Source organism: Sapajus apella, unplaced genomic scaffold (assembly GCF_009761245.1).
Source record: "Sapajus apella isolate SASKATOON/1434 unplaced genomic scaffold, GSC_monkey_1.0 scaffold19, whole genome shotgun sequence".
Lineage (NCBI taxonomy): Eukaryota > Metazoa > Chordata > Mammalia > Primates > Cebidae > Sapajus > Sapajus apella.
In genome coordinates this window covers 1,714,824-1,741,408 of record NW_022436959.1, presented here as the reverse complement: position 1 = coordinate 1,741,408, position 26,585 = coordinate 1,714,824, and the positions used below count along the sequence as shown (strand labels likewise).

General features: G+C 39.9%; 1 protein-coding gene across 4 annotated transcripts in view; it reads right to left on the bottom strand.

Moving 5' to 3' along the window:
* Positions 1-7,861: 7,861 nt before the first annotated feature.
* Positions 7,862-26,585, bottom strand: part of KIAA0895 (KIAA0895 ortholog) — a 59,713-nt gene continuing 40,989 nt past the window's right edge. For 2 of the 4 annotated variants that reach the window (XM_032286793.1, XM_032286795.1), the window contains 4 exons: positions 17,470-17,602; positions 16,317-16,622; positions 13,438-13,535; positions 7,862-9,330 (listed from right to left, as the gene is read on the bottom strand). In XM_032286793.1, the coding sequence (XP_032142684.1) occupies positions 9,172-9,330; positions 13,438-13,535; positions 16,317-16,622; positions 17,470-17,602 (696 nt within the window). In that variant the 3' untranslated portion in view covers positions 7,862-9,171. Of the gene's footprint in view, positions 9,331-13,437; positions 13,536-16,316; positions 16,623-17,469; positions 17,603-18,192; positions 18,337-26,585 lie in introns of all 4 variants that reach the window. The other 2 variants (XM_032286792.1, XM_032286794.1) reach the window with 2 other exon arrangements.

Here is a 26,585-nt window from a genome sequence, read left to right as displayed (position 1 = left end):
GGGAGTCTTCAGTAGCAAAGACATTAGCTACCCAGCCCTATGTCAGAGATCAGTCAGGCAGCTGAAAAGGTGTAGGATGGAGGTGACAGACAGATAAGAGCAGGAGACACATTGTCACTGTGGCTGTTTTATTAAGGCTTCAGTCCTTGGCTTTACTGTCCTAATGGAGCTGGCAGTGAGGATTTTTTTTATTAATCTAATTACCAAACAAAACTGATGTTGGGTCAATCCTTACTAGTTACAGAACTGGTAAGCAACTGTAGCTCTAAGAATTTTTCTGAAGTTTTCTTCTGAATTTTTCTGAACAGCATTCGTCATCATTTACTTATCTAAGAAGACCAAATTGCAAAAAAGTTGAAAATCAGATCTTTTCATACTTATCTCCCAGAGGGGTCTCATAGGTCTCCCGGCAAGAAGCAGTCAGACTCTGAGTGGTTTTGGGTGGAAGATGTGCTGCCAATGAGGAGCAGTGAAAGCAAAAGAGGAAGAAAACTTCAAAAAGCCAGCCTCAGCCGCGGCCCCCACCATTGGCGGCTTCCAAATGGCCTCTGGAGGCTGTGGAGGCAAAGTCCTTCATTCCCATCCTCAACATATAGGACATTCATGTTCTTGTAGAATTGTCCCAGGTAAAGCCAGTCACATATCTAACTCCTAAACACTTCAGAAGTTTGCCTAACAGCCCTGGGAAGGAACCTCAGTTTACAGGAGGTCTGTGTACCTGGAGTATAGTGGGCTGGGATGAGAGGGAGACGGACCTCTGCAAGTTCCAGTATTTTATTTGAAGACGTCCAGAGGCTTAAAGGATCTGAAGAATGCATTGTTACTGGGTCTCCAGGATCTGATGAAAGCTAGAAAGCTGTTGTTTATCTAAGCAAAGGGGGGTTTAAGATTAGAAACTGTGAATCTCCCAGCCTTGCCCATGCTCTAGAAACAACGGGGCTGGGTGTGGTGGTTCTTTCCTGTAATCCCAGAACTTTGGGAGGCCTAGGTGGGCTAATCTCTCGAGGCCAAAAGATCAATACCAGCCTGGCCAACATGGCAAAACCTGGTCCCTACTAAAAATAGAAGAATTAGCCAGGTGTAGTGGCACATGCTTGTAATTCTAGCTCCTTGGGAGGCTGAGGCACAAAAATCGCTTGAACGCAGGAGGCAGAGGTTGCAGTGAGCCGAGATTACGCCACTGCACTCTGGCCTGTGTGACAGAGCCAGACTCTGTCTCAAAAAAGCAAAACAAAAAGAAACAATGGAGAACTCAGTTTGTGGGACACTATTACTTGTTGAGCTGAGAAGCTTCTCTTGGCCAGAGGATCCAGTGACTTTCCCAAGTACCTCCTCTCTCCTATTTCTCTAACAGGGACAAAAGCTGGATTCACTGAGAAGTGTCTAAAGCAGTTGTGCTGGTGAGATTAAGCAGGATCTGATTTTCAAATTGCTCATCTCGCACACAGGTATTACTTCAAATGGACACAATGAAATAATATTCAAAATATTTCTCAAGATGCAAATTGTAAATATACAGAGTATATATATTGTTTTTAAGCCCAAATCATCTCAAGGAATTTAATGACAGATTTGACAGTGTGAAATTCACATTGGATGGAGGAGGAAACCTTTTAGAACAGGCCTGCAGGAGAGTTTGGTAACTCCCTGTCTTGGGTTCCTTAAAATATACTTATCTTTCCTACAACACTAATACTTGCTTGAAATAAGAGTTTAGGTTTGGATTTAGCTGCAAGGGTCAACTTGCAAAATTAAACATTTTAGGGGGCTTCCAGTCAAAGATAAAATACTGGAAGGGAGAAGAGCGGGACCTGAAGGGAAAAAGGAAAGAGCCAGTGCTCCCTCTAGTGGGGAATTGTGGAGAAGCACACAGATTCTTGGTGCTCTTGGTACTCAAAAACTGCAGTATGTCCTCTGCTTGCTATATTTTATTTTTTTTATTTTTTAGACAGAGTCTCGCACTGTCGCCCAGGCTGGAGTGCAGTGGCATGTGATCTCATCTCAATGCAACCTCCGCCTCTTGGGTTCAAGCGATTCTCCTTGCCTCAGCCTTCCAAGTAGCTGGAATTACAGGCATGTGCCACCATGCCCAGCTAATTTTTGTATTTTTAGTAGAGATGGGGTTCCACCATATTGGCTAGGCTGGTCTTGAACTCCCGACCTGAAGTGATCCGTCTGTGTCAGCCTCCCAAAGTGCTAGGATAACAGGTGTGAGCCACTGCGCCTGGCCTCTGCTTGCTAATGTCTGATTGCTGACTGGAACACTCCAAATATCTCACCACAGAGCAAACTAGATCTCCAACACAAACAAGTGACAAAAAGAATTACTCTCTTCCTCCATTCAGGAGGATCAGTTGACTTGTAGACCATATTTTAATAAAGATCTAACAGTAATTAAGAAACTACTCTAAATATAATAGAGGTATTTTTAAATGGCAAGAGAACAAAATATCTGGTTTATCTAAATATGGATATTTACACCTTAGGTTATTATATATTAAGAATTTTGATCTATATGGTGACAGGATTTTTTTCACGTTTATCTCACCCCATGTTGGGGGGAAAAATCTCCAGAACTCCACAGTCTTTTGAAATGACTGTCCACTGAAATTCTACCTATTCATAAAGTACCCCCACAGCTTGCCGACAAGCACAGGTATTTTACATCCTGGCATCAGTTTCAAGACATTAACTCCTTCAGCTATCGAAATTACAGTGAACAAAATTGGATAAAAACCATAGGTGACTGACGAGGCTTTCACAAGTGCAGACAAAGGTTTTTTGGCTGTGTCTCTGCCCAGATCTCATCTTTAATTCCCACATGTTTCGGGAGGGACTTAGTGGAAGGTAAATGAATCATGGGGGCAGATCTTTTCCACGCCGTTCTCATGATTGTGAATAAGTCTTACAAGATTTGATGGTTTTATAAGGGGGAGTTTCCCTGCGCAAGCTCTCTTGTCTGCTGCCATGTAAGACATCTCTTTCACCTTCTGCCATGACTATGAGGCCTCCCTAGCCACGTGAAACTGTAAGTCCAATAAACCTCTTTCTTTTATAAATTGCCCAGTCTTGGGTATGTTTTTATCAGCAGCATGAAAATATATTAAATAGGTTCCAGGAGTGGGTGCTACTGAAAAGATCCCTGAAAATGTGAAAGCAACTTTGGAACTGGGTAAGAGGCAGGGATTGAAACAGTTTAGAAGGCTCAGAAGAAGACAGGAAAATGTGGGAAAGTTTGGAACTCCCCAGAGACTTGTTGAATGGCTTTGACCAAAATGCTGACAATGATACGGACAATGAAATCCAGGCTGAGGTGGTCTTAGATGGAAATGAGGAACTTGCTGGGAACTGGACTTGTAATGTTTTAGCAGAGACTGGTGACATTTTGCCCCCACCCTAGAGATTTTTGGAGCTTTGAACTTAAGAGAGATGATTTAGGGTATTTGGCAGAAGAAATTTCTAAGCAGCAAAGCATTGAAGAAGTGACTTGGGTGCTGTTAAAGGCATCCAGGTTTGTTTTTTATTTTTTATTTTTTTTATTTTTTTGAGGCAGAGTCTTACTCTGTCACCCAGGCTGAAGTGCAGTGGTGTGAACTCAGCTCACTGCAACCTCAGCCTCCCAGGTTGAAGCAATTTTCCTGCCTCAGCCTCCTAGGTAGCTGGGATTACAAGCCTGTGCCACCACATCCAGCTAATTTTTGTATTTTTACTAGACAGGGTTTCACCATGTTGGCCAGGCTAGTCTCAAGCTCCAGGCCTCAGGTGATCTGCCTTGGCCTCCCAAAGTGCTGGGATTACAGGCATGAGCCACCACACCAGGCCAGCATTCAGTTTTGAAAGGCAAACAGTATATAAAAGTTTGGGAAATCTGCAGCCTGACAATGTGATAGAAAAGAAAATCCCATTTTCTGAGGAGAAATTCAAGCTGGTTGCAGAAATTTGCAAGAGAGGAGCTGCATGTTATTCACCAAAACAATGGTGAAAATGTCTCCAGGGCATGTCAGAGACTTTTGTGGCAGCCCCTCCCATCACAGGCCCTCAGGTTTAAGAGGAAAAAATGGTTTCATGGCCTGGGGCCAGGGTCCCTGTGCTGTATGCAGTGTAGAGACTTGGTGCCCTGCGTCTGCTGCTCCAGCAGTGACTAAAAGGGGCAAAGGCAAGGCACAGCTTGGGCTGTTGCTTCAGATGGTGGAAGCCCCGAGCCTTGGCAGCTTTCATGTGGTATTGAGCCTGCGGGTGCACAGAAGTCAAGAATTGAGGTTTGGGAACCTCTTTCTAGATTTCAGAGGATGTATAGAAATGCCTGGGTGCCCAAGCAGAAGTTTGCTGCGGGGGGGGTCCCTCATGGAGAGCTTCTGCTAGGGCAGTGCAAAAGGGAAATGTGGGGTGGGAGCCCCAACAGACTCCCTACTGGGTCACCACCTAGTGGAACCGTGAGAAGAGGGCCACCATCCTCCAGACTCGTAGATCCACTGACAGCTTGCACTGTGCACCTGGGAAAGCCACACTCAACACCAGCTAGTGAAAGCAGCCAGGAGGGGGGCTGCAAAGCAACAGGGGTGAAGCTGCCCAAGTCCATGGGAGCCCATGTCATGCATCAGCATGACCTGGATGTGAGACATGGAGTCAAAGGAGATCATTTTGGAGATTTAAAATCTGACTGTCCACTAGATTTTGACCCCTTTGTTTTGGCCAATTTCTCCTATTTGGAATGGCTGCATTTACCCAATGCTTGTATCCCCATTGGATCTAGAAAGTAACTAACTTGATTTTGATTTTACAGGCTCATAGGCAGAAGGGTCTTGGCTTGTCTTGGATGAAACTTTGGACTCTGGACTTTTGAGTTAATAAGACTTTAGGGGGACTGTGGGAAAGCATAATTGGTTTTGACATGTGAGGACATGAGATTTGGGAGAGGCCAGGCTGGAATGATATGGTTTGAATGTGTCCCCACCCAAATCTCATCTTGAATTCTCACATGTTGTGGGAGGGACTTGGTGGGAGGTAATTGAATCAGGGGGGCAGGTCTTTCCCATGCTGTTCTCATGGTAGTGAATAAGTCTCATGAGATCTGATGGTTTTATAAGGGGGAGTTTCTCTGCACAAACTCTCATCTGCTGCCATGTGAGATGTTAGACACCTTCATCTTTCACCTTTCACCATGATTGTGAGGCCTCCCCAGCCATGTAGAACTGTAAGTGCAACAAGCTGCTTTCTTTGGTATATTTCCCAAAGGCATACATTCTCAGGTATGTCTTTATCAGCACCATGAAAACTAATATACCTGGTTACTTGCCCCTGACGGGTGAGGGCACCACACTCTCCTCTCTGTCCCTGCTTCAGGCTCATCTTCTTAAGGATACAGTGTCAGCTCCCATGGGCATCTGCAGGAGGTCTCAGGGGTCGTCCATAGGCCTTTGATGACCCAAGCAACTGCATTCCTGGTCTACTACTTCCCCTGGGAAGGTGCTTTTGTTCTAAGCTAAGCCTTGCAAAAAACAGTAATGAAATCCTGTGAACAATTACATTTAGCAAATGATCTTCCTCTCTGCTTCAAACACACAGGCAGGCCCACTGACCACAGTGTATATTCTTTCTGCAGCACTTTTTGGTCACGGGACTGTGGCTGTGCCATAACCTTCTTCTGTGCCTCTTCTCTTCTCTTGTTCATCAGAGGATCTCTGGTGATCAGCACAGATTCTGCTTGATACGTTCTGCATAAAAGTTTATAAGACAAAATTGTCCCTCTGAGGCCAGGCACGGTGGCTCACATCTGTAATCCGAGCACTTTGCGAGGCTGAGACAGGTGGATCACCTGAAGTCAGGAGTCTGAGAGCAGCCTGGTCAACATGGTGAAACCCTGTCTCTACTAAAAATACAAAAAATTAGCCAGTCATGGGGAAGAACAAAGGTTGGGGGAAAAAAAGAAAACAAAAGAAAAAAATTAGCCAGGCATGGTGGCAGATACCTGTAATCCCAGCTACTCAGGAGGCTGAGGCAGGAGAATCACTTGAACCCAGGAGGTTGAGGTTGCAGTGAGCCAAGGTCACGTCATTGCACTCGTCTGGGCAACAAAAGCAAAACTCTGACTCAAAAAAAAAAAAAAAAAAACATGTCCCTCTGATATGGTTTGGCTGTGTCCTCACCCAAATCTCATCTTGAATTGTAGCTCCCATGATTCCCATGTGTTGTGGAAGGGATCCCGTGGGAGGTAATTGCATCATGGGGGTGAGTCTTTCCTGTGCTGTTCTCATGATACTGAATAATGAGATCTGATTGCTTTATAAAGGGGAGTTCCTCTACACATGCTCTCTTGCCTGCCACCATGTAAGACATCTCTTTGCTCTTCCGTCTTCCGCCATGATTGTGACATCTCTCCAGCCATGAACTGTGAGTCCATTAAGCCTTTTTCCTTTATAAATTACACAGTCTTGAGTATGTCTTTATTAGCAGTGTGAGAACAGACAAACACACCCTCTTCCTTTTCCTTTCTCCATATGTCCCATGAGAGTATAAGCTAAAATAAGCAGGAAAAAGGTGAAGTGTAGTAAATGTAATATTTTTCTAAGAAGTAACAGCACTAGAAGACAAGCATGACTGATGTCCTTTTGACAATTACCACAAAATAAAAAACAAGAAACACAACAATAAAAATATAATTGGGTTTGCAAAGAAAAGAAGTTACATGCATATATAGCCACATACCTCATCTGAGAACCTCGGCACTGTTTCTTTTTATTATAGCTAGACACAAAATGCCCAAAGATATACAAAACAAACAATACAAATTTTAAACACTTTTACAAAGGTGAAAATATACAGAAATGAAGACTATGGATTGATGTTTGCAAACATTAATTTACTTTGAATCCTGTCTGGTGTTAAAACCTAACAGTTTATCAGAATTTGTATTTGATACAACTATTTTTAAAATTGTAGTGGACAAAACTGATGAAATTCTAATCTTTAATAGCCTATGATGAATAACTATTATAATTAAATTAAAACAATCTTCAACTATTCTAAGTAGTCTTGCTATAATTTTGTTTATTAAAACTTTTTATTTTAGGGAACAAAACTGACCTTACTGCTATCTCAGGAAAAAGAAACAACAAACTTTCATTAAATATTCAATCTCAAATTTTAAAGCTTAAAAGTTCTTTATTTCTGCTAACCTGAAACTACTTTTGGTTCACTGCTAACTTTTAAAATATCTTCATCAATGTGATTTAAGGTCATTTTGTCTGAGGAGTGCTCATATTTTTCATCTTTATACCAAAGCAGTAAGGCAAAAAAGCAGTTCCTTTTCCAAATCAAAGAGAAAATATTCATCCATTTTAAAAGTTAAGAACTAGAACTGCTGCAAATGATCCTACCAATAGGAAATTAAGGCTGCTGTGATTTTCCTTTATATTTAAACCACAAATTTAAGATTAGCAGTGCTACTGCCTGTGAAAGTTGAATTTATAACCTTTGGGCTTGAATCATAGGACATAAATATTGCCATTTCTGTTTATACTTCTGTGACACAGTGCTCAAAGTGCATGACTCTGCTACAAGAAGATACATGCTAGAGGTGTTAAGAGCAGATTCTAGTGTTGGTGAGCATTGGCACAGTCTGCCCCAGCCTGGCACACAGATGTATAGGACACACACCACTAACAACATGGCATGTAGTGGGGGAGCAGGGGCTAAGGCCTTTCAATGCTCCAAAGTGTCTGAGCCTCTACTGCCAAAAGCAAGATACGTGGTTTAGAAAGAACCTCTGGGCACCAGCTAGAGTATATCCTGTTCACTGCAACATTCTTTTTTGAAGCAGGTCCTTTTAGATATGTGAAAGAGAAAAATCATGTAACCTATCCTACAAAAGATTTCCCGAAATCATTTTCTAGCATGAATGTGAACCAGGCTTCACAGTATATATATACCAGTATTAGCACCATATTTTGGCCTGCACTGAGGTAATGATAAACTCTCAGACAGCTTTGGGTAGAAATTACAGCAGCAATCTTAAGTGGGGTGTTTGCAGCAGCATTCTTTCTAATCATTAAGTTGTATGGAAAACCATCTGAATCCACATATATATATATATCCAAATACATACTGAAGCGGAAAAAATACAAAGCTAGGCTAGCAGGAGAAATATAGCAAAACAACTCTCATTTTAAAATTCAAATTGTGTCATTACTGGGTTGATGAAGTCAAAGATTTTGATAAACTATACTGACCCAATAGCACAAAGCTGGCTTTATCAACCGTCAACACCCAGAATTTCATTTTTCAGAGCACGGTCAAGTTTACTGCAGGTGCTACCCAGTCAACATCCAGAACCTGCATTTACCCAGGTCCATTTGTCCTCTGCTTATTACACATTCTGTTTAATGAAAAGGTGAGTAGCCTTTCCCCAACTATTTTGATTTGTGTAGAAAAATCTCTCTGGAATTTGTACTTATTTTTATAAAGGACGCAGTGGAAAAGATGTTAAAACTCTGTAAAAAATTGAAAAGGATACAATATGTTTCAACAGATGAAAACGTAGCTAAGAGATAACTGGACAAAAAGAGGTCATTCACTAATTTAGTTCCTATATGCTGATAAGGTGAAACAATAATGTTAAAACAATGAAAAATTTTCAAATTGCTTTTCTTCTTCCTTTAAAATTCCTTAACATATAAAAGAAATAAGAAAGCTTAGATATAGCTAGCTTTTTGGAGCAACACAAAACTAATTTTTCAAAGAATAATTACCATTATTTATCAGACAAATATAATTTTGGAGTCTGAACAGCAATGGGATTCAGCCAGTCTCCAGTTGGAGCTGGCCTCCGCACTTAGGCAGAAGCACCAGGCCAGTGCTTAACTGCTCAGGCAGAAATTTATCACGCAATTTGACCAACAGTCTTCAAAAATGCTTAGCAGTAGTATTTCCATCTGACTCTGTCGAGATTCAGGAAATAGGAGTAACATCCCCCTGCAGCCTATAGAAACATTTTTGGGGAAATAGTTTAAGATTTGTACTTAACCTAAAAATTCAGCTGAATACTGAAGACCATTCTTCAGAAAACACAAGTAAACAGTCATTCTTCTTTTAGAAATCTTCTGGTGCTAACTGCACCTAATTGGTAGTATATATGGAGGTACAGCTTAGCTACGTTTGCCAGAATGCTAATTACTATATAAGATCTTTCAGTTCCCTGTCAGTCAGTTCATTCACTTCCATGATCTTCTCTAAGTGTTCCATATATCGGCCATGGTCCTGGAGGAAGTGAGGGACCCTCATGTTTTCAGTAACTGCCAATCCTTTTAAGCGATCCACATCTTCATAAGAAACCTGAAAAAAGGAAGATGCATTAATTTTAAAATGTAACTACAAGGTACATTTTAAGGATGAATTTCTTCCCTGGGCCTTAAATGAAAGCATACAGATCATTTGTCAAACTATTTTAATAGCTGCAAAACAACAAAATCAGTGACTTACCTTTTCTTCACTGTGTTAAATAATAATGTATTTCTCAGCCCCTTATACCATGACCATATTAAAAGAGTATTATTATTATTATTATTACTAATATTTGTCTGGTAACAGAGTTTGGCTCTTGTTGCCCAGGCTGGAGTGCAATGGTGTGATCTTGGCTCACTGCAACCTCCGCCTCCTGGGTTCAGGTGATTCTCCTGCCTCAGCCTTCTGAATAGGTGGTATGACAGGTGCCCACCACCACACATGGCTAATTTTTTTGTATTTCTATTTTTTAATTTTATTTATTTATTAAGAGACTGAGTTTCACTGTTGTTGCCCAGGCTGGAGTGCAATGGCATGATCTCAGCTCACTGCGACCTCCGCCTCCTGGGTTCAAGCATTTCTCCTGCCTTAGCCTCCCAAATACCTGGGCTTACAAGCATGTGCCACCATACCCGGCTAATTTTGTATTTTTAGCAGAGATGGGGTTTCTCCATGTAGGTCAGGCTGGTCTTGAACTCCCGACCTCAGGTGATCCGCCCCCACTGGCCTCCCAAAGTGATGGGATTATAGGCGTGAGCCACAGCGCCTGGCCATTTTTCGTATTTTTAATAGAAACGGCGTTTCATCATGTTAGCCAGGCCAGTCTTGAACTTCTAACCTCAGGTGATCCACCTGCCTTGGGCTCCCAAAGTGCTGGTATTACAGGCGTAAGCCACTGCGCCCAGCCTAAAAGATGATTTTTAAAAGCCAAATTTAATTGAATACTCTACCTTGGATCTACTCAGTTTGTCCAAAAATTAGACAACTATACTTAATATATTTGTGTGTGAGCCAGACTCTAAAACCAAACAAGCCTTCTGGCTAAATCAAAATAAAAGAATCAAGAAAATAACCAGAATATAAATGGCATATTATTAAATTAGAAAAATTAGCACAATTATAGGGTGAGCATCCCAAATTCAAAAATGCAAAATCTGAAATGCTGCAAACTTTTGGAGCACCCACATGATGCTCACAGAAAATACTCATTGGAGCTTCTGGAATTTCCAATTTGGGGATTTGTGATGCTCAGCCGGTAAAGAATGTAAATATTCCAAAATTAAAAAAAAAAAAAAATCCAAAATCCAAAATACTTCTAGTCCCAAGCATTTTAGAGAAGAGATACTCAGTCTGTATATTAGATTCCTATTTCTCTTTGATTTAGGATACATAATGATTTGTGATGTGAATCACATTTTCTTGCTTTTATTTTGAATTTCTGTAAAAAATGCTCACATCTTTTTCACTCTCCTATTTAAGAAGCCAGGCTTTCATAGGTACTTATATTAGGTTTAAGGATGAAACTTTTAAAGTTCTGTAAGTTATCTTTGTTTTTATTTTTAAACCTTTTTAAAGAGATAGGGTCTCTTGCTCTGTCACCCTAGCAGGAATGCAGTGGTACAATAACTTCTCACTGTGGCCTTGAACTCCTGCGCTCAAGTGATCCTTCCCACTTAGCCTCCCTACAGGCATGTGCCACCATGCCTGGATAATTTGTTTTTGTTTTTATAGAGAGGGGAGATTTCGCTATGTTGCCCAGGCTGGTCTGGAACTCCTAGTCTCAAGTGATCCTCTTGCCTCCACCTCCCAAAGTGCTGTGATTACAGGTGTGAGCCACCATGCCTGGCTTTAAATTATCTTTAAATTCTAAAACATAGTTGGCTTTAAATACTATGGTCTTCTGATCAATACTCTTCCAGGCTCAGTAGGAAAGCTTTAAGAAAAGCACTTGGCTGGGTGCAGTGGCTCACACATGTAGTCCCAGCACTTTGGGAGGCCATGGTGGGATGATCACTTGAGGTCAGGAGTTTGAGGGTAGCCTGGCCAATGTGGTGAAACCCTGTCTCAACTAAAAATACAAAAATTAGCTGGGTGTGGTGGCAGGTGCCCATAATCCCAGCTACTTGGCAGGTTAAGGCAGGAAAATCACTTGAACCGGGAGGTGGGAGGTTGCAGTGAGCCAAGATTGCGCCACTGCACTCCGCCCTGGGTGACGAAATAAGACTCCATCTCAAAAATAAATAAATAAATAAACTCATGTTCATATTATATCTATATTTTATTAAGGTTTTTAAAGTTTTACTATTATTAACATTATTTATTTTATTTGGTATTTATACCACTACATGTAATCAAAATAGGTGTGTCGATATTGGTATGGCTTAGTAATTCTTAAATTATTCTCAGTTTGTTATAGGAAAGAGTAAATATACTGACAGACATTGGGAAAGAAGGTTCTCATTTTAAGAGATGGTAGATACAAATACAGAATGGGAGAGGAGGTTATGAAGGAATCTTGTAGGGTCTGATGTGAATTGCAGTGCCCTTATGATTTAAAAAGCAGATATGATTTGCTCACTGAAAAGGTCTAGAAGCAAGAGTACTCCAATAGCAAGGGACACACCAAGAACTCAGCTTCTGTTTTAAAAAATACCAATTAACAGGAAACAAGACTGCATTAGAGAAATAGCTGATCTTAGATTTGGGTAGGAAAACTAGAAGCTGTGCCCAGACATTTTACTACGCCAGAAAACCTGGAGACCTGTTTAAGACACAGGAGCAGCCATGAAAAAGTTGAATTAAAAAATAATTTTAATTAAGTCCATAATAATACTACAAAAACAGGGAGTGACAAAGAAATATAAAAGAATTAGAAGACCTCTATTTTGTTACTACCAGTATAATAATTGATTTGGGAAAAGATCATCAAGGGTTCTTAGGGAATAATAGCCCATTCATAGATATCATCCCAAAGACTATTTATTAATATAATGGGGGAAAGGTACTTTTATAATGGGGAGATCTGGTGGTTACTAACTTAACCCAGTTGATCAAACACAGCAGGCAATCAAACACCCTGGTGATCAAATGGGGCAAAATGACACGCACCTTCTCTATTGTGATGGAATGGGAAATGCACATCACTTATGCAGTATTCTTGGCAAAAATGTTTAACCTGAATCTCATCAGAAGGAAACAATCTGATAATCCATATTGTAGGAATTTTCAAGAAAACTGTGCCAATCATTTTTTTTTTTTTTTTTTTTTTGAGACAGGGTCTGTCTCTGTCTCCCAGGCTGGAGTGCAGTGGTACGATCATGGCTTACTGCAGCCTTGACCTCCTAGGCTCAAGTGATCCTCCCACCTCAGCCTCCCGAGTAGTTGAGACTAAGGCATGTGCCACCTTGCCCGGCCAATTTTTTAGAGAGACAGGGTTTCCCCATGTTGCCCAGGCTGCTCTCAAACTCCTGGCCTCAAGTGATCCTCCAGCCTCAGCTTCCCATTTTGGCCTCCCAAAGTGTTGGGATTATGGGCATGGGCCACCTCGCTAAGCCCAAGTCTTAAAAATGTCATGAAAATAAAGCAAGAATGAGGCAAGGGGAGACTATTACAGATTAAAAGAGATGAAAGATTATAACCAAATGTAATACCTAAATCTTGATTGGATCTGGGATCACAAAAGAAGAGCTACAAAGGACATTTGGGAAGCACTTTGGAAAAACTGAAGTGGACTGTATTTTAGATGTTATATTTAATCAATAATATCAAACAAAATCATATGGTCATGTCAGAAAATATCCTTTTCTTATGAGATATTATGGGGGGAAGTGTGATAGCTGCAGCTTACTTCAAAATGCTTTTATAGTTTTCAGAAAATGCTTTTTTTTTTTTTTAAAAAAAAAAGTATATACAAATAAAAATAAAACTATATATATTCCCAAATTCCTATTCTTTATCTCTTATTGACCAAAAAGAAATTTTACAATTTGGTTCTATTACAGAACCAGATTTCTTCCCTCTTGTTATGAAATAAAGAAAATTTATTCCAACAATAAAGTAAAAATAGTGTGAATCTGAGTCTTATTTAATCCTAAACTCAAGTGAGGGGAAATGCTAATCTGGTGTGTTTGGGGACTATGTGCTATGGCTTCTACTCACCTTCCCGAGGGCAGTTAGCAGATAGAAGTCTATGGTCTCTCTGTATCGCAGGATTTGAAGAATTCCATCCAAGTATACCTGGTCTTTACTAAAACACCCTGGAGGAACCAGAATAGTGTTTACTTTCTGATGTGTAAAAAAATTACTAAGTAATTAGATATCAACCCATTACATTTACTGTAGAAATCAGTCCTGTATTAAAAATATTCCAGTTTGCCAACATTTATTTTTAACTATCTTTATTACATAAAATGTCAAGTCTTGGAAACTGCCAGGATAGTATGCAGACTAAAAGCTTAAGAATTCCTTCTCCTCACACATCCTCCCCATTGTTAAAATAACAGTCCTTTCCTAATTATAAATAGAGACTGGTAATTTTAAATATATGACTCTTAGAAATACAATGATCTCATTTTCCCCTACTCCCACCATTCAGTCATAACTCCCATTGTGCACTGAAGGCATCTGAGTGGGGAGGCCTGAGCAGGATAGTTTTAGAGCAAATAGGCCTCAATAAAGATAGTGGAGAGATGCAGAATTTTAGAAACTCCTGGTATTTAGAATATAATAACCCGTCCCCTCCATTAATCAAAAACAAACTATGGTTTTAAAGCATAAATTTTGATACTGTTTCTCTCTATGTAAACAAGAACTAGAACTAGATTTTGAAGAGCATGTAGGTTTAAAAATTGAACAAAATGAATCAAGATATGAAAAGTAAGACATTTCCATGAGATCTGAACCTAGTTAGAAAAGGATGTTCTATTTACACAGTAAACCTTTTTCCCATCCTGACGTAACTTGCGTAATTAAAAAAAAATTTTACTCTATTAAATGAATTAAAATCCTATCACATGGAGTCATATATTAAGGAATTATTGTTAGTTTTGTTAGGTAGGCTAATAGCATGAGGATTGTTAAAAAATGGTCGTAATCAGAGATGCATATCAAAATATTTATGGGGAAAAGGACATGATGTTGGAATTGGCTTTAAAATACTAAAGGAAAATGAATTTGGAAGAATAGCTGAACCACAGTTTAAAAAATATTGATAATTATTATGATCAGGTAATTATTACTGGAGTTCAGCATATTAATAATTCTTTTGTATACATTTAAAATTTTCCAAAATAAAACATGAAAAACACAAAAATATGTGAAGAAAAGAAAAAAGGGACTAGTCTAAAAGTGATGAGCCTCCACGGGGTAGCGTATCAAAGGCAACACGGAAGCCCTGTGCATCTGAGAACAGAGTACTAAAATGCAAGCAAAGGAATCTAAAAAGAACACTCAAAAATGCCCTTGAAAAAAAGAATATAAATTAAGAAACATTTGTTTAAAAGTTATTTTGAATTTCAGGTTAGTTCAATAGATCAACAAATTTTCTTCTAAGAATATTGAGAAGAATAGAAGAAATGGCAGACATGCTGTTTGTCTGAAATCCCGCCTGGAATTGGCTGTGCACACAAGAAAGACAAGGGAGAGATGTCCTTCTCTTTCCTGCTTCCTATCTTGCCTGCTCCTGGCTCTAAGGCACTACACTGTCATACGATTACATCACTAGTACGAAATGTTAATGTGGGCTGTGCTAGCAACATAACCATCACTAATTTGAGTAAGTATTTATCAAGCTCCAAATAAATAGTTTAAAAACACTCTTAGGCTGGGCACAGTGGCTCATGCCTGTAATCCCAGCACTTTGGGAGGCCAAGATGGGTGGATCACCTGGAGTCAGGAGTTCAAGACCAGCCTGGCCAACAGGGCAAAACCCCATCTCTATGAAAAAATGCAAAATTAGCTGGGCATGGTGGTGCATGCCTTCAGTCCCTGCTACTTGGGAGGCTAAGGCAGGAGAATCGCCTGAACCCAGAAGGTGGAGATTGAAGTGAGCTGAGATGGCACCATTGTACTCCAGCCTGGGCAACATGAGTGAAACTCCATCTCAAAAAAAAATAAAAATGGAGACTCTCTCTCTAGGTTCTTCCTCCTCTCTGGGCAAGGCATCTCTGACAGAAAGGCAGCAGCCCCAGTCAGGAGCTTATAGATAAAACTCCCATCTCCCTGGGTCAGAGCACCTGGGGAAGGGGCAGATGTGGGCGCAGCTTCAGCAGACTTAACCATTCCTGCCTGCTGGCGCTGAAGAGAGCAGCGGATCTCCCAGCACAGTGCTTGAGCTCTGCTAGGGGACTGCCTACCTCCCAGCAATAAAATGATCAAAATATTGATACGTGCTACAACATGAATGACTTTTGAAAACATCATGCTAACTGAAAGAAGCCCACCACAAAGAATCACATATTAGATAATTCTATTTATATGAAATGTTCAAAATAGGTAAACCTACAGACATGAAAATAACACCAAAAGCAGTTGCTTAGAGCTGGAGAGAAGAGGAAAACATGGGGAATGAATGCTAATGGGTATTGGTTTCTTTTGGGACAATGAAAACATTCTGGAATTAGACAGTGGTGATGGTTACACAACTCTGCAAATATTCTAAAAATCAGTGAACTGTACATTTTAAATGGTTAAACTGTATAGCATGTAAATTATATCTCAGTATAGCTGTTTTTAAAAAGTCAAAGACAGAGAAAGCAAAAATAGCAAAATGTTAACAATAGGTGAATCCAGATGAAGGGTAGATGGGTGCTCACTTTACCATTCTTTCCATATTCTGTAGGTCTGAGATTTTTCAAAATTGAGCTGGGCAAAAATAATGCTAAGAAAATGTGATTTGGGAAAACCAGTTCTGACCTCAGGTAACAAAGGCTTAATTTTTCAAAAGTGAGTGAATTTTGTGATTCAAGGATTAGGATATAAACAAAATCTCTAGACAACTACTCAGTAAGTCAGAAAACCTACAGTTAAGGGACACCCACCTGGTTGGGAAGTATCAGTCCATCCCCTCTTGGCCCGTACACAATAATCCCATCTTGTATTGGGGTCCTTGACAAACCTGCCAATATCTTTGAAGAGTTCACAAAAAGACATTTGGCTGGCTCGATAAACAGTGTAGTAGAGGAGGGCAGCCCTCCATAAAAAGGGGTCTTTTCTAAACAGAACACTGTGAATGCTTGCTAGTCCTTCCTCTGTGGGATTATTTGGCTTTAGCTCATGTTTTTTACGTCCAGTCCAATTGTTCCAAGGCTGCTGGAGGTTGTTAATACCTCGAAAATAATGTGTGCCTATGGAGAAGAAAAGTTACATGAAGCAGAAATGCCATTTTTGTTTTAATTCTTCCCCAAAAGATAGATTTCATCAACAGTTCTAAAACCAGCTGGGCACAGTGGCTCATGCCTCTAATCCCAACACGTTGGAAGGCTGAGGAGGGCAGATCACTTGAGTTTAGGAGTTTGAGACCAGCCTGGGCAACATGGTGAAACCCCATATTTACTAGAAATACAAAAAATTAGCCAGGTGTGGTGGCATGCACCTGGGACCCTAGCTACTCAGAAGGCTGGGGTGAGGAGAATCACTTAAGCCAAGGAGGCAGAGGTTGCAGTGAGCTGAGATCGTGCCACTGTGCTCAAGACTTCGTGACAGAGCAAAATCCCATCTCAAAAAAAAAAAAAAAAATTCTAACACCAAATTAATGTGTGCATACAAATCAAAACAAAGTAGAAAATGACCTGACTCTAATATCTCTTGGGTATGAAGGAGCATGCACTGTCTTCAAAAGGATCACATGTCTCAAGAGAGGAGGTATAACCTTTCTAAGAATTTACTTTTTTAAAGAGAAGAATCACAGACTTGATATTTGAAAGAACCTCAAAGATACCTTAATTCAATCCCCTCAGTTTAATTGTAGGGCAAATCCAGAGCAATTAAATGACTTTCCAGATTGAATAACCTAAACATTTCCTTTTAAAAATCTAATTTGAAATGAGTCCAAGTGAAGCTCATGACTTTTTGCTAAATTTTCTTCTACTAAAAAAATAAATACTACTAAGAAAAAAACCCATTCTAAAAGAACATTTCTTTAGAGTTAATTCCTGATATTACAAATAAACAAATGGAAAGGGTTACCCCTACCTATTTCATGCCTTAGCATTCCCTCCAGCCAATGTTCACGTGCAGTGGATACATTGATGGTCAGAGTCGGACATCCATTTACTACTGTCATTGATGCTCGGGAAAGCAGGTCCTCAGTGAGATGAACTACAATCTAAGGGCAAGAATAAAAGTACACAGACATAAACAAAACATAAAGGTAGGCAGAGAAGCTTTCAAAGAAAAAATGGGCCTGCAAATTAACAATGTTGTTTTGTTTATAACCACCTTAAATGTCCCAGAAACCAAGATGGAATGTACAGCCAAATCATCCAGCTACTAGGAAGCCTGAGGCAAGAGTATCGCTTGAACCTGGGAGGTGGAGGTTGCAGGGAGCCAGGATTGTACCACTGCCCTGCAGCCTGGGTGACAGAGCGAGACTCCGCCTAAAAAACTAAAATAAATACAATACAGTATAATACAATACAATGCCCACAACTGACTATCACTGACAGTAACTCCTTGTGTTCTAGGGGGGAACTCCATCTACTCAGGAGGCTGAGGCAAGAGGATCGCTTGAGCCTGGGAGGCGGAGGTTGCAGTGAGCCGAGATTGCACCAAGGCACTCCAGCCTGGGTGACAGAGCGAGACTCCGTCTCGAAAAATAAAATAAATACAATACAGTACAATACAATACAATGCAATACAATAACTACAACTGACTATTACTGACAGTAACTCCTCGTGTTCACTTATGATTCATACCTCCCCTAGGCAGCCTTCCTTCATCATGTACCTCCTAACGTGACTCCAGATTCGAGTTTTAGAGAGCAAGCTACCACCAGTGGCTTGTTCAAATTTTTCATAACTTCCATATTTCTGTAAAGTCAGTTCCATAATATTGATAGACTGTAAAAGAAAGAGAGATAATGAAAGTTAATAGCCTCATATTACTTTGAGATGCCGCATGTTAGCTATGTTATTTATTGCAACCTATTCTAGGTTTATTGATTTCCAAAATAAACTGCAACTGAAGTGCCAAACTTTTCTAATCTTAAACAACTTCCACTCATTTTTGCAAATTTGTACAAATGCCTGTACATGTTAGCAATACGAAGTCTTCCCCTGTGTTTGTTTCTCCTTAACATGCTGACAGACGGCTCAAGTACTGCGTATCTCAAATGCTAACATCTGACAGGCCTAGCAGCTGGAGAGAGGGGCTCCTGGCTTCTCTAAGATCATTTGGTGATTTAGCAGGAGAACTTGGAGTGAAAGGTATGTCTCCACACAAGTCAATAGATTACCATTACCCTATGAATGAAGAAAAAAATTTTTCAAAATGTTAAGAACCTACATAAGAATCAATCAGTATGATCCCAAAAACTATTACAATAAAATTTTTTGTTTAAATTTTTTAAAGAATTGGCCAGGCGCAGTGGCTCATGCCTGTAATCCCAGCACTTTGGGAGGCTGAGGTGGGTGGATCACTTGAGGCCAGGAGTTCGAGAACGTCCTGTTCCACACGGTGAAACCCCATCTCTACTAAAAATACAAAAAATTAGCCAGGCGTGGCGGGGCATGCTTGTAGCCCCAGCTGCTTGGGAGGCTGAGGCAGAAGAATCCTTGAACCCGGGAGGCAGAGGTTTCAGTGAGCCAAGATCACACCATTGCACTCCAGTCTGGGCAACAAGAGCGAAACTCGGTCTCAAAAAAAAAAACAAAAAACAAAAAAAACAATCAATCAGTCTTCTGCAACATTCCATCTGTTTTATTTTTCTGGGCTATTCTCTGGTAGAAAATAAATTTTCAACATTAATAAGAATACTTTTATCTTTCATTCAGGGCAGGATACTATCTACTTTTCATTCTTCATAAATTTTTGCAGCAAAGGAATACGAAAGTTGAGATACTTTTTCACATATGCACAAATTAACACACATATGCAGCATAGAAGACTAAAAAAAACTGGTAAGGAATCACAAATTATCAGTATCTATGGGAAAGCCATAGAAAGGAAAACCTGAGGAAAAGAAAATTGCTTTTCAAAGGCCTTTTGGGAAAAAAAGCTAGAAAATTCAACTCTATCTTACATGAATTGTTTAACAACCTAGAGAGTTCGTATACATGTCATATAAAGTCTGTGGTTTCTGAACTGTCAGACTAGTAAAGAGATTACAGGTACAAGCTCTGGAGTTGATGCCATGGCTCTGTCGTCCAGCTGTGCTATCATGAGCAAGTCACTAAACTTGTTTCTTATTATTATTGTTATTATCAGACAAGGCCAGTGCAGCAGTGAGAAGGGGGAAGACAGTAGAGCAAGGCTTTCAGTCTGTAACTGATGTGAATAATCAGTTGCAATAACTCACTACCTTCTTACCAGCCTCAGCCTCCTCATTTGTAAATGAGGACAACAATAATAGCATCTACTTCATGGTTTTATTGAGAAAATTTAGTTAACCTTTCTAAAGCATGGTGTCTGGGGCATAATAAGTAGGCAATACATATTAACTAGTGTATCATCATCGGTATGTTATCGTTGAGGACTAAACTCTGACCTTTGTTTTCCTCTCTTGCCCAAATTCCTATCTAAAGGGCCTGGGGAGTCATGCTCTTTAAACAATAAAATCTCATCAGATGGGTCTTATTTAACCATGTATAGTGTGGCTTACTTTCCAACCTGACTCTGGTATAACATCACGTGACTGATAAGGAATAAAAATATTTTACCCAAAATGTTTCTTTGCCATATTTTGAAAGGGCCCTGCAAAACTGTCTTTTGTGAGGGTAAATTCTGCATCTGTAAAGAGTCTCTATAACATAACTAGATCTTTCCCTTTCTGGGCCCTCCCAGTCCTGAAGAGAATAATGGAGAGTCTAGCACCTTTTTAATGTATTTATTTTATTTATTTTTGTTTGTTTGGACACAGTATCTTGCCCAGGCTGGAGCTCAGTGGCGCGATCATGGCTCACTGCAGCCTCAACCTCCTGGCCTCAAGTCATCCTCCTATCTCAGTCTCCTGAGTAGCTGGGACAACAGACATACACCAGCATGCTGGATAATTTTTTAATATTTCTGTAGAGACAGAGTCTTGCTGTGTTACCCAGGCTAGTCAATTCCTGGCCTCAAATGATCCTCCCACTTCCACCTCAAAAAGTGCTGAGATTACAGGTATGAGTCACCATGCCCAGTCTCTAGCACGTTTTATTTTTATTTTTAATTAAAAAAAAAATAGAGGCCGGGCGCGGTGGCTCAAGCCTGTAATCCCAGCACTTTGGGAGGTCGAGGCAGGTGGATCACAAGGTCAAGAGATCGAGACCATCCTGGTCAACATGGTGAAACCCCATCTCTACTAAAAATACAAAAAATTAGCTGGGCATGGTGGTGCGTGCCTGTAATCCCAGCTACTCAGGAGGCTGAGGCAGGAGAATTGCCTGAACCCAGGAGGCGGAGGTTGCGGTGAGCCGAGATCGCGCCATTGCACTCCAACCTGGGTAACATGAGTGAAACTCTGTCTCAAAAAAAAAAAAATAGAGACAAGGTCTCACTATGTTGGCCAAGCTGGTCTTGAACTCAAGGTCAAGTGATCCTCCCATCTTGGCCTCCAAAATGCTAGGATTATACCTTTTAAAGGTTTAAATAAGAAACATTATGCCATCTATTATCTCGAAAGGTAGCCACCTGTGAGACTTCATCTACATAATAAGAACCTTGGTCTCTAGACTCCCTTAACTTAAACCAAACACTCCTTTGTATTGATTCTAGGTTTTTAGATAACTTAACTCTTTCAATCAACTGCCAATCAGAAAATCTTTGAATCTACCTATAACCTGTAAACTCCCTCTTTGAGTTGTCCTATCTTTCTAGACCAAACCAATGCATTCCTCACATGTATTGATTGAGACATAAGATGTTTCCCTAAAATGTATAAAACCAAGCTGTAACCCAACAACCTTGGACACATGTTCTCAGGACCTCTTGAGACTATGCCTCAGGCCATGGTCCTTCATATTCATCTTAGAATAAACCTTTTTGTAAAGTATTTTTACAGTTTGTCAACACCATTGTCTACAAATACCACCACTGTAGATCATTGCCTGACACAAAAATTATTTTAAAAAATTACATACTGCAAGTCATAATTCAACATATATATCACTAATTGAAAAATATACATTACTAATAAACTAGGTATTTAAGATATCATAATAAGAAATGGCTTCAATAGCTTCTGATCCCCAAAATGTTACTGAACGCCTTGCTATTCAAAGTATAGTCTGAAGGCCAGCAGCACTGGCATGGCATGGGAACTGGTGCCAAATGCAGAGCCACCTTCTGACTTTTGATTCAGAATCTGCATTTTAAGAGGATCCCCAGGTAATTCAAGTTCATGTAAAATGTGAGAGGGATTTCAGAGAATGGCAAATACAAGTACTCCAGAAGCTGATTAATTCATATGACAGCTAGGATAATTAAAAGCACAGATTAGCATATAATTAAAAACTCATTTTAGCAAATTAGCAAAGATATTTTGCATAGACCAACCTAATGGTCACCAGCTATTATATCAAAGAGTGAGAAGAATGTGAGAAATGTGGCCTGAAGAACTGCAGAAGAGAAGTGATACCTTATATTAATATATTGAACTGTTAAGATTTTTTTTTTTTTTGAGACAGAGTCATAGTCTGCCGCCCAGGCTGGAGCAAAGTGGTGCAATCTTGGCTCACCTCAGCCTCTGCCTCCTGGGTTCAAGCAATTCTCCAGCCTCAGCCTCCCGAGTAGCTGGGATTACAGGCATGCACCGCCATGCCCAGCTATGAACTGTTAAGATTTTAAAATGGTTAAAAATTATTTATTTATAAAAAAGTATTATAATTTCTACTTATAGTTCTTTTTCTTGTTTTTTGTTTTGTTTTGTTTTGAGACAGTGTCTTGCTCTGTTGCCCAGGCTGGGGTGCAATGGCACAATCTCGGCTCACTGCAGCCTCCTCCTCCCAGGTTCAGGCGATTCTCCTGACTCAGCCTCCCAAGTAGCTGGGATTACAGGCACATCCCACCATGCCTGGCTAATTGTTGTATTTTTTTAGTAGGGACGAAGTTTCACCATGTTGGCCAGGCTAGTCTCAAACTCCTGACATCAAGTGATCCGCCCACCTCAGCCTGCCAAAGTGCTGGGATTACAGGCATGAGCCACCACGACCAGCCTGCTTATAGGTCTTTTAAAGCATGTACTTAATTTTGGATAAAATTATAATAGCCTTTCTAAGGCATATGCTTACTTGGTAGGAAAATGTGGTTACTGGTTATTTATTGTAGCAAATATAAAAGTCTAGAGAATTATGACAAACTTCAATACAGGTGTTCCTTGTTATCACAGATCACAGAATGACTAAATCAAAGAATGAATAAAAGCAGTGGACTTTTGTGTGTTTGCTGAGAGGGAATGCAATTCTTCTATCACAATGATACATAATAGCACATCATCTCCTTTGTTTCATCTTGACTTACATGGCACCATCATGGTGTTAACACTTATTGGGAGCTACATCAATGTTCCTGAAAGGCAATGTTAATATTCAGCTTTAAATATTACATTATATTCAATCACTCTTCTCTGAATGCCTAGCCTTTCATTATCTTTATTGATTCTTTTATTCATCAGTTTTTCAACTGGTCCAACGGAGACAGACTTGTCAGTGATCACAGAGATCTACAGTGTCTTTCAACGATCTTAAGAAGTAACTTCCCACCCTATCTGCATTATAATATCCCACAGCACAGAGACAGTGACAGTAGCCAAATTAGTGGAAATAAGTTCAAGCTTGAAGAAAGAAAGGACTTTAAATGGCATGAGTCAACCGCTTCGTCAGTGAATATTTTTGTGTTACAATGACTTCTGCTTCCTTATACAACTTCTTAACCGCAGGCCACAGGCATTTTGAGTATAATCGCAATTTTGGAAAAAGGAAAAAGTAGCTTTAAAAGGCACAGGGAAGCTTGGAGGAATATACTGAAAAGGTGAAGTTCATGTCTGGGAATCAGATGACTGATGGGTTGCACTGATGTTTATTATTTGTATTTTTCAGAAGTTTCAAAATTCCTCACAATATGTAATATATTTGTGCTATGATCAGAAATTAAAAGTTATTTTATTTTAAAAGGGAGAAAAACGATGGTTTATCCACTCCCCCTAGAGTTCAGAGAATCAATGTTTACACCGCTTGAAGAATCAGGCATTCACACACCTCCACATGGGTAATACTTTTAAATTTCATGTCAAACCTTTCTCTTCTCCATTATATCATCGCTTCTGTTAATCAGAAACTACATCTCCCAATATAGTATATAACTCCAAAGAAAAAGAATGGATAAGAAAAAAGAGATGTGATTCATTGCATTCTGGGATATACGGTTCCCTTACTTGAAGTCCTATAGCCAAAGGTAGACTCCTGATTGTAATACATCATGGGAAATGCAGGTTTTCATTTTCTGCATTGCTATAATCTGAATATTTATGCCCCTACCCACATGCTTATGTTGAAATCCTAACCTCCACGGTGAGGGTATGAGGAGGTAGTGCCTTTGGGAAGTGAGTAGGTCATGAAGGTAGAACCTTCATGATTGTAATTAGTGCCCTTATAAAAAAGGCTCCAGGCTGGGCGTGGTGGCTCATACCTGTAATTCCAGCACCTTGAGAGGCCAAAGTGGGATGATCACCTCAGGCCAGGAGTTCAAGACCAGACCTAAGCAACATAGTGAGTCTCTGCCTCTAAATAAAAGCAGCCCCAGAGAGCTAGCTAGCCACTTCCACCATATGAGGACACAGAGCCTTCTAAGGTGCATTCCATCAACTAAAAAGAGGGTTCTCATCAGACACCAGATCTGATGGTGCCTTGATCTTGGAATTCCCAGGCCCCAGAACCATGATAAATAAATTTCTGTCATTGATAAGCTACCCAGTTTATGGTATTTTGTTATACTAACTAAAATGCATTTTTTGGACTAAGACATGCATTTTCTGAAAAATGGTCTAGAATTTACCTTAGATTTCTTAAAACACTAGTTTTCAACTTTTGTTTTTAGCAGACAAAATCTCATAGAGCTCCATCTTAAACTTTTATTGTCTGTAGAAAATATTTCAATATTTGTGGAAGCACTAAAACACACAATGTTTTGGTGGAGTACAGTTTGTAAAACACTACAAAGGTCTTTTTGGTTTTTTTTTTTTCGAGATGAAGTCTCACTCTGTTGCCCAGAGTAGGAGTGCAATGGCTTGATTTTGGCTCACTGCAACCTCCGCCTCCCCGGTTTAAGCGATTCTCCTGCCTCAGCCTCCCAAGTAGCTGGGATTACAGGTGCCTGCCACCACACCCAGCTAATTTTTGTTATTTTTAGTAGAGACACAGTTTCACCATGTTGGTCAGGCTGGTCTTAACTCTCTTTCACCCTCACTCTTGCAGTTATACTAAAATACTGCTGAACACCACTACATGAAAGCTTAGCCAGTCCCTGAGCTCAGGAATCTGGACCAGGAGGCTTGAGAAATCAACTCTCAGGAAGTCAGACTCTGAAGACTCCAACAGAGAGATGACTCTTTATACCTGTCCTTAAACCAAACTTAAGCCTGTATCTGGTGCTTTTTAATCACAAATAATTTTTTTTTTCCAGAGATGGAGTCTTACTCTGTCGCTCCCACCCAGGCTGGAGTGCAGTGGTGCAATCTTGGCTCACTGCAACTTCTGCCTCCCAGGTTCAGGCGATTCTCTTGCCTCAGGCTTCCAGTAGCTGAGACTACAGGCGCACACACCCAGCTAATTTTTTTGTATTTTAGTAAAGATAGGGTTTCACCCTGTTGCCCAGGCTGGTCTCGAACTCCTAAGCTCAGGCAATCTGCCTGCCTTGGTTCCCCAAAGTGCTAGGATTACAGGCATGAGCCACTGCACCTGGCCACAGATGAGTAATTTTTACAAAGACACATGAGCTCTGTGAAGAAATGTGATATTCCAAGGGAAGAGGAAGCATTACCCTGAAAACTCAAATGAAGAACATACCTCTGAAAGAATATTAGGTTAAACCAGATGACATTGCCATCTTTGTAGGTCAAAATAATTAAATATGAACAATTTAAAATGGTTCAACCTAATACATTCTACAGGAAACCAATAAAATTTTAGAAAGTACAAGCTCCATCTCAAAAATTAATAAAACCAACAATAATCTTCAAAATTTTCTTAGAGGCCAGGTGTGATAACTCAAGCCACCCAGCACTTGGGAGGCCAAGGTAGGAGGACCACATGAGGCCAGGAGTTCAAGTTCAAGACCAGCCTGGTCAATACATTGAGACCCTGTCTCTACAAAAAAGAAAGAAAGTGGGGGGGAATAACATATTTAAAGAAGTCTTTAAAAAATTATCTTAGGAAAAGAGAAGAAAGGTCAAAACAAGAGGGAAGTTGAGACGTGAAATGCAGATGGCTAATATTAAGTCTGTTAATTATAAAAATGAGTAAAAGAAAACTAAAATAAATGGTCCAGAGAAATATTCAAAATTAAGGCAACTTTTCTTAGCAATAAAAAGACCGGAGTAAAGTGATAAAAAGACCTGAATGGCCACTTCAGGTCAGTGGTTGCCTGGCGACAAGGTTCAGGGAAGGAGAGTGACTGCAATATATACCTAAAATGAGTAAATTTTATTGTCTGTAAATAAATAAAACTATTTTCTTTAAAAATGCCATTATTTCTAGGTAAGTTAATAAGAGGAGAAGCACTCTGAGACACATCAGGATGTCTAGAATAACCTGCACTGAAAAACACCTCCTCTGAAGAGCTCACTAGCCTCATTCCCACAGGCTCTAGGCAAAAAGCTCCCTAGAGTAAATGACGAACAAAACTGTTTCTTAGAAATAAAAAAGCCCAATAAGGAACAACCTAAATATTCAAGTTAATTGTTATACACCTACTACATGAAATGTACGCAGGCACTGAAATTGATGCTGACATAAAAAATGTTGACAGTTTTTAATGATACGAGAACATGTTTATGATAAGTAGGTGAAAGTGCACTGACCACAACTATGAACATTAGGCATGGGAGAAGAAAAATACTCTAAAAGGTCAATAGTGGTTACCTGTGGGTGGTAGAATTATGGGATTCTTATTCTCC